Here is a 9,411-nt window from a genome sequence, read left to right as displayed (position 1 = left end):
CTTCGCATGTAATAAACTTTGAGGTGACGTGGCTTAGTACTCGAACGCCCTCATGTTCCACTCGTTCCAGTTACATTAGAAAATAACTAAGAATCAGCAGATCCAAGCTAATCCTGTTGACTGTTGGAGGGAGTGTTGGGAGAGGATGTTTATCTTTGCTCTGTTGCCAAACCAGTGTAGCAAATGGGCAGCTCAAGAGCATATGGTTGGTTGTCTCATCCGTTTCGCCACAGTTTGGGCATGTTGGGGGTGCAACCCATTTTCTTTTCTTCAATTTTTCCACGGTCAGGAGTCTTATGCTCTTCATTAGCTTAGCCAATTAAAAAGCTCGATTGTTTCTGGAATCAGGAGCTTCCGGTTGGTGGTCGCAAACAGGCTTAAATTTCCTCTATAACTTGGGAACTGATAGGAGCTCCTGATCGAGAACTTCTACGTTCACGGCCATTTCCATTTAACTTCATCTTCTTTTGCTGTGAGCTCAAAATCCTTTGGAGATGATTCACTTCTTCTTTGCCTTGTGTTGTTAAATTGGATGTGGTTGAGGACCAATCAGAAAAGTCCGGCATAAAGGTAAAATTGGACGCCTCTGTTTCGTTGTTCAATATATGGGTGGGTGAGGGAAAGGCACCTCTAACAACTAGTGATCATGCCAAAATGCAATTTGATATCTTTTTTATTGGTTGAAGATTGTGCTAGCGAAGAACCATGAGCTAGTTTTCATAGTACATCTCCATGGTGGTGAAACTTTCCTATCCAGATCCTTTATTGCTTGGCTTGGTGGCTTGGGTGTGAAGTGCATGTCGTGGAGGAATTTCCTCCATGTCCTATGCGGTTCATTATAATATTTCCACCATCATTTAGTCAAGTGGAAGTGATTTAATAGTTTGATGTTGATAACTATTAGCCCTCCAAATTGCTCTAGTCAGCAGACCTTCTTCCTACTAACCAAACTATGTCTGTCATGATATGATTTGTTGCCTCTCCATAAAAATCTTCTTCTCATCAAATCAATTTTCTTCATGGCAGCGAAGGGGATAATAAAATTTATATACAAAAATCACCATCCCTATCCAAAATCTCTCCAATCAATCTGTCAAATCAGCCTACAACCATATACAAGAATCAAATTGGTTGAGTTAGAGACTAAGTCCATAGAGATATTCTAGAAGCAGTATATAAATCAGTCGCAAAGACTAAAAGATAGATGTTATCCACGATGATTATGTAGAGGTTAATCATATCACAATAATCATCAAATATGCCTTTATCATTTTATTAGAGATTTATTTTTAGTAGAGTCTAAATTAATTAAATTAATTAAAATAATTTTCAATGCATATTAGTATGGGCCAGATGGAGCCATAAATTAATTTTCTAAATACATGAATTCAAACAAGACAGTCTTTTATTGCATAATTATTGTGGATCGGAAAGAAATGCCCTTTTTTTTTTTTTTTTTTTTGTTAAGGAGCAAAAGATGCTGTATTATCAGTAAATAAAGTCAGATGACATACACAGACTCACCCTCTGATCAGTAAAGTACTTTTGTACAATTAGCATGCGGCAGGACACAAATAAGCATAAAGCCAAATGTATACCAAATACTCTTACCCATACAATTCCAGCAACTCCCAATAGGCTTTCATCTGTATGTTTAAACTGAAACATCGGTGACAAGGGTAACTGGGAGACCAAATACTGATGAGCCAGTTTCTGACCTCCTGATGAACCCAGCTTCTGTGAATTCTGATAAACCAAAAACCCCATCTGCAGCGTCTGTTCAACTAGACAATGTTGGTTCAGTTGACAGAATAACAGGTTTACAGTTTCTCCTTTAAGTCATTGTTGCATAGAGCTTTAAACATTGATTCTTCCACAAACACCTGGTATAATGGCCTATTAGCAATTGTATAGATCACTTTACAGATGATACTGAAGAAGGCCCTGCTCATTTTGATTTTGCAGCAGTATTTAGCATCCACAGCATAACACGAGTTTAACAAACATAAGGACATGAAGCCAACAGCCAGCACGTTGACTGCCAGATTCAACACCAGTAGCGCCATGTATATCTCTCTGACTATAGTTGCATTCATTAAGATGTTTTGAATTATTAGTAGCAGAGTTGTGAGTTGAGAATTTCAAATCCCAATTTCTCACCAGATGGGCCTGCATCCACAACAAAACAGCGTTAGTCATAAACAATTTTATTGTTCTGTTCATCTGTTTTTTCTTCATTTTTTTCACTTTTTTTCCTTTTTTCTCCTTTTTTTCCTTTTTTCCTTTTTCTTTGATTTTTCCTGTATACTCTTTCTGTATTTCCCTTTGCTTATTTGCTTTGTTCAATTGTCTGTTATATAATGTATCATGAAACCCAGTTAGCCCAGCCATGTCTTGCGACTGTACAAGTGTGTAAGCAATACAAGTGTCAGTGAAGAAGATTATTAGTATGAAGAAAATATATCCTTTGTGTCCAGAGTCGCCAAATTTATAGTTGGTTTTTTAGTTAGCATATGTATAGCAAACCACCACCAGCAATGTAATTGCAATATAAGTACTCCACAGCTTTGACAAACGTAATGCAGCATCAGATGTGGTCCATTATCGGCACACCAGTATGGTCTGTCATTGCCTTCATATATATACACATTGACAACCTACAAACAAAGGCAAAGGAGGTTAGTAATAATCCTTTTTTTACTTTTGACGTTTGTTTTTTTTTTTTTCCTTTTTCCTCTTTCTTTTCCCTTTTTCCTTTTTTGTTTTCTTCCACCAAATTTTGTGTTTCATTTTTCCTTATTTCCAAAACATTTTTCAGACCTTCCAGCATCAGGTATGTGGCAGAGTCTATACTTCGGGTATCCTTGTACTGTGTCATTTCCGTCTTTTCCATTTGTATTCTGTATGTCCCATTCCAGTTGATATTGAAACATACCACCTCATTCACCCATGAGCTTGGACAGTGTATTCTATCCTTGTCCCATTTTCCTTCCTTTCTTCTCCCCTCCCTGTCCAGGCTATTACTGCCAGCCTTGCGCTTCATGTTTTTTTCCACTTTTTTTTTTTTTTGATTCTTGTTTTTCCTTCTCATCATTTCATATAATATCTGGCCTATCAAATCATGAATGTCAGCATTGTACTGTGTAGCGAAGATCATTCTGATCAGCAACTTTCCAATCCTATTACTGTAATACAACCAGTAGAAGCCAAGAGTATCAGCAGTTTGATGGTAAATTTTCAGCTTCCTATCTGCATAAGCTTTATGAATACCAGAATAGCTAATCATTTGAGCTGAGTCACAGTAATTGCTTTCTTCCTTCAATCCATCTTTACAGGGTATTTTGGCACCCTGTGCAAATCTATTTCCTTGTGAAATGCACTCCATATCCATCAGCTCTGATAAGGGACGCACATAGAAAATCCCCCTGCAAAGCAACATGCGACATGTAGTCAGCTACTTGATTTGCTTCCCGCAATACGTGTGATACCTTAAAAAATATCGCTGTCCTTCTCCAATGCCATAAATCCTCCAAAAAAGGAATGTGCGCATTTAGACAAGTGTCAGGGAGGTCTATCCAAGATACTACAGTATTAGAATCCCCTTCAAGCCACAGTTGGTTAGCCTGTAAATCATTAATAGCTGCTTTGACTCCCAACCAAGCAGCAATTAGCTCAGCCATTGGTACAGTGGTATGATGTAATTGTTTTCCACCAGCTTGGATCCATGCCCCCTAGGAATCACGAACCGCAGCAGCTTTGTCATCCATAACAGAAGCATCAAAATTTATCTTGAAAACTCCAACAGGAGGAGGCAACCAAAAAACATGTCGGGTTTGTGTATGACGGCCATTTGACTGTGAAAGGTTGCCACAGTGCTGCCACGGAGTTTTTCTAGAGTGTACCTCAAACAACTTAGCGCCAGTAATAAATTAACATTACCTTTCTCATGATATGGGCCGAATTACAATCTATCTGCTTGAAGACTCTCTCATTCCTAGCATTCTATAGCAACCAGGCAGTATATGCCAGGATACGCGAATGGTGGGTCGCGACCAAAAAACATGTCGTCGAGTTTTACTAGAGTATACTTAAACGGGGCCTCTTTATCCACCCCGTTTAAGGAACGACACGCGAATGGTGGGTCACGACAACAGGCCAACGCTGACAACAACTTTGGCTTGTCTTTTTCAATGGACAACTTTGTCCAAATGAATTCGTGTCACCGCTTACTATATTTTGAGAGGAGGGAAGCCATCAGCCGAGGTCCTAATTCTCATGATGGACATTTCGAGCCAAGAACATATAATCTTTTCCAAATGAAGGCAAGTGCTGGGTCCTCAATTTAGAAGTGTGTCAACTGCCGAGGGCCTTTCTCAATTTCCCGAGCACTAGTAAAGAGGTGGTAGATAAAGAATAGAAGCTCGGATCCTCCGTAGTGCAACTTTTGCACTATAAAATTTTCTGCTATTACGGATAATTGCCAAATCATCCATCTTGGAGATGAACAACTCTCATTCATTCATGAAATATGATGAGCTATTGTTAGTACAATACACGATGCTATCATAATAATGAAAGGGAGATGTCTGTTTTTAAGATGAATGATATGGAGGCCATCCATGATGGTGTAGGGCTTTATGGTGCAAAAGCTGCACCATAGAGAATATTGGATCATAGGATAAGGAGTGGTGTTAGATGTCCGAATTTATGGTGGTATAGGGCTTTTATTTTCAAGAAGAAGTATTTTGCCAACGTCCGCTAGCTGATAAACTCAGACATCCAACATGGTTTCATGTCATATAAGTTGATAGAATCGATTTCTTGCCCAAGAAAACAGTCCACGGCTTCGCAGGTATATATTGCTGTGGATGTAGTTTCATTGCTACACCAAAGTACTGTAGAGATATCGGTCAAAGAATTTCTACCCTGTGCTAACTCATATAGTGTGGGAGTTTTCTCCATCCTACATCATTTATGCCTTGGTTGGGAGAGAAGAATAGGAGAGAAAAGAAAAGAATGAGAGAGAAAGTTAATACTTTCTCTTGGTTGGGAGTTTTTTTATGGAAGAAATGGAAAGAAAAGGATGGAAATGGAGGGAGTACAAATCTCCCTAAATTCTTAATTTTTTTTTTGCTCCAAACCAAGCAGATTTGGAGAAAAAAGAATTGAGAGTAATTTTTTTTTTTCTTTTAGAGGAAAGAGATTAATGGGTGAATCCCCATCAATCATCATATTTTATTCAGAAACCAAATAAGAGAAGAGAGAACAATCGGCACAAGTTACAATATAGAAGAGAAGTAAAAATTACAAGAACATATAGGATTGTAAGAGAAACTGAAATTGTTGCTTCTAAGAGATCTCAAAAGACAACACTTTTTCATAGGTCACAAACAGAAAAAAGACTCGGAAGAAAACTATCTGGGTGCAATTAGAAAGTAGTAGGTAAAAAGATCTCCAGATTAATTATAAAGGCTACAGATTCTCCATCATAGTCTCTTGCAGAGATAAGATTAAAGATAATAGCATTCCAACTATGATGCAAAAAAAAAAAAAAAGAAGAAGCTTTCCAATCATCACAACCTCATAGTAGAGCATCAATAAAGCAGCAGCATGAAAGCTTGAAAGTTCTTTCATCAAGAGAAGAGTGGCTGTAGACTCAGAAGTGCAAAGTAGAATTCAGGAAACAAGAGAGAGATGATTGGTACATACTCACACTGCTAAAAATTGTCCATCATCGTCTCCCACTTACTCTTTAAATAATGAAGAACAAAATTAATATTATATTTCAATTCTGAGGCTTATTTCAAGCATCCCACCTCAGCCTCCTATCCGATTGAGACTACCGTGGATGGAAAAAAATCAACAAAAATAAAAAGAAAGATGAAAAAAAATTAAACAATAAGATCTTTTCTTGATTCCTTTCTTAAGTTATATTGAGTTCCTTTCGAGAATATAATAGTAAAAGAAGATTGTAATATTTTTTTTTTTACTTTCAATCAAGAGGGAAAGAAATTATTATCTTTTCTTTCTTTAAACTCTCAATCAAGAGGAAAAATATATACTTTCTTTCTTTTATTTTTTTTTCTCTCCTTATTAATATTTTTTTTTCTTTTCTTTTCTTCCCCAAACTCCCAACCAAGGCCTTAATTCAGATCTTCTCCAAATGAATAAAGCTTTGGGTGGCGCTTTTGCCTCCCGTTCTTTGGTTAAAAAAAAAAAAAAAAAAAACTACCTGTGCACCCTATGAAGAGCCTGCACTACTCTGTACATGCATGAGGTTTCTCAGCCAAACACTACTGATAGGCTTCATTATAGATTTGCTGCTTTCAGATTGGATGCTTTACATATCCTGACCATGCATGCTCCTATTGGATTGCAAGCATCTAAGTCATTATTCAATTAATTAGCACATTCCATCATCACCTTTCTCGAGCCCTTATCCGAACGGTCGCACCCCTCTGTTTAGCAACTAGAGATTTTGGGTTGAGTTCAAGTCTTGAGTGGTGCATTACAAGAATCTGGATTTGCATAAATATAGTGTAGATAGATCTTCATTCCTTTCTCTTAATTAAGCAGGTACATATTTCTTCCATTTAATTACATTGACATTGCAGAGGAAGAATAAAAATCTCAAGTTACAAATAACTTTAAGAGATCAACTTCAATGGACACTCATGGGTTTCGTGGAACATCAAGTTCTGCGATGGCTGCTTCAATCTTTTCCTTCAGCCCAGAACCATCAGATTCATCAGTCTGTACAAAAATGGATAAAATTAGCATTGGAAATTAAACCAGCAGCTTAGTATGACAGATATTTTAAGGTGTGTTGACCACATAACGAAAATAATTAGTTAGACTTTGCAACAAAACGGATATATCAAATTGTAAAAATTTCTTTGTTCTTATTTTATTGCTTGAGGTGATAAAGAAACAATTCCAAGTTGACAAAATGGCGTGTAAAATATGTTATAGAGGGCATTTCAGGGAAATCTTTGAGATATAGGTTATGAGAGTGATGCGCCCAGACACCAAATGTTCTCGTAGATTGCTTTCAGTACAGCTGTTTCGTTTGAAGCTCCCAGACAAACATTAAACTTGGTCAAAATGTAATTATCCTAGATGCCCTTCAAGGAAGAACGATGTGAGCTGGCAATACTTGACCCATCTTTCCACCGAGAAAAGGAAAGGGAGAAAAAAAAAGGGGACAAAATGGACAGGACCATATAACCACACGAGTCATTCTCCAGTTTTCATGTATTTGTATGATAATGGGTGCAAGAATATGTGACATGATAGATTCATTTGCATCAGCATTAATTCTTTCAATAGCTCCAAAAGGTTTACTTCCTGTTAAACAATTAATTTGCACTAAGTATCAAATGATGCTGATGCTTCGAAATAAAAGCAGTGATACATAAAAGCTCAATTTCACACAAATTTTGTAAATTTTATCCTTTGTTAATAATCTGGTGACTAATGGTGAGATGCCATTAGTCTCCATCTTCCTAAAAAAAAAAAAAAAAAACCTCGGTCTTTCTTGTTCATACCTCCAGACTGAGGAAGAACCCGAAGACAACATGAATGAAAATCCAATAGGGGAAGGAAGCATTACAAACTAGTTAACAAAAGGTGAAAAGTAGATCGAGAGGAAGAGAAGACCTCAATAAAAAGCATGTGTGAAAGGCTTTCAGAGCTGGAGGTGATATTGGCTGTGATGATGTTGAGGTTAAGAGACGCGAATACTTCACACATCTTAATTAGTGCATCCCTCTTCTTGTTGCAAGTGAAGCTTATAGAAAAATTCTTATTACCCACTGCAAACACCTTTAGCTGCAACATCAAGACGTGAGCAGATAAAATTTCAACTATTTATAGATCAAAAGATCATATGAAAATAATGCCTTTTGATGCTCTTCTCACACTAATTGATATGATAAAAACTCCTTGCACCAAGTTAATGCAGAATAAAACATAAGAAAGACCCAAGCAAACCATACTTCCAAAAGTTCGATGGAGGGCATGAATGGTGATCCCGGAGCAAGAGGCTGTTCGGGTGATGTTTGGGCCACATCATCCTGCTCCATATCATAAATAATTTCTGTGAACTCGTTGAACAACTCGAGCTCTGATATCTCCGATAGCAACATCTTCTCTTGCTCCTGGAGCTGTTGAATGTAGTCAATTGCATCCTTGATGATCGATGCCCTGTCCATCTGAACTCCACAAATCCGCCCATGAATTAATCAATATATAAGAAGTGAGATCATGATGAAAAAGACAAGACAGTGGTCTGTTCAAAAAATGTGTGCATCTTTTCTGTCTTCCTTCTTCGTTCATCCTTAATTTATATATGTTTCCAGCTTACCTTTGTGATGTTTGGGACTACACTTCGAAGAGCATAAAGCTTTTCCTGTACCTTCTTCCTCCTGTCCTCTCCATTACAAGATACTTAGGGGGCGTCGAAGATGTCGCCGCAAGGGAGGAGCTGCAAGAGAAGCACTGAGACATCGCTTCATCAATTATCCAGCTGCTGCTATTGAAGACACCCGTGGAAGAAGGGAAGATCAGAGGGAAAAGATACAGAAGGATATTTTTAGATCATGATAGGAAGTGACAATTCAGATATGAACACTGCTTTAACAACTTCAGAAACATTCCAAAAGAAGGGTAGAAAAAGGAAACGCTTGCAAGAAGGATGACTCAAAGGGTCATGAGATGATACTACCAGAAAGCATGGTGGATGCTTCTTTTTGAACAAACTTTCTCCCTGAGAAAATCTTTCTGAACAAGCTCAATGATATTTCTTAACCGGCTCAATTTCTCATTTAGGAGGAGAAATTACTAGGTGGGTGCGGTGCCTAAAAGCTCAGCTGGAGACCAGGCCAATAATATCATGCCATGATGGCCTCAAACATCATCCTAAATTCAGTTTGATTAACAAATAAAACCATAATCTTGTTTGAACCAACCCACTTGCAGCAACCGAAAAAAAAAGGGCTTTTAGTATGAGGGTGAAATTTTTGCGAGGAGAGCATGTCTGAGGGAGTTTGGCTCTTTCAGAGGAGGCCACGAGACAGTAGTTAAGAACGGAGGCTTTGAAGTACCTGTGTAGCTCCTCAGCCTCCAAGAAAGTTTTGGTCTCCCAATAGTTTTTGTATTCGCAATCCATCGCATCCATGCTGCAGATTGCTGCCGGAGGAAAGCAGGATATACAAGCATTCGGTTACGGCCCAGACGCGAAGGTAGTCCTGCGTATTTATTGCCTACACCTGGCTAGCGACAAAAATCCTCCCTCCCACCGTCTCTTCGATAAGGGTGGGGCCCACCAAGTGCGTCATGGCCCACAAAGACTTTCTCTTTCTGCTATTGCCTTTTTTTTTTTTTTTTTTCCCCCTCCTTTGAATAGGGTTT

General features: G+C 38.1%; 1 protein-coding gene across 1 annotated transcript; it reads right to left on the bottom strand.

Moving 5' to 3' along the window:
- Window positions 1–6,532: 6,532 nt before the first annotated feature.
- Window positions 6,533–9,210, bottom strand: LOC105039315 (transcription factor bHLH35). Its single transcript, XM_010915428.2, is given in 6 exon segments — window positions 6,533–6,753; window positions 7,660–7,830; window positions 7,998–8,213; window positions 8,366–8,430; window positions 8,433–8,530; window positions 9,105–9,210. Coding segments are annotated over 6 exon segments (705 nt in total). The 5' UTR covers window positions 9,179–9,210; the 3' UTR covers window positions 6,533–6,672.
- Window positions 9,211–9,411: the final 201 nt, after the last annotated feature.

This window comes from Elaeis guineensis, chromosome 1, assembly GCF_000442705.2.
Source record: "Elaeis guineensis isolate ETL-2024a chromosome 1, EG11, whole genome shotgun sequence".
NCBI classification, from domain to species: domain Eukaryota; kingdom Viridiplantae; phylum Streptophyta; class Magnoliopsida; order Arecales; family Arecaceae; genus Elaeis; species Elaeis guineensis.
This window is presented reverse-complemented; position numbering and strand designations above follow the sequence as displayed.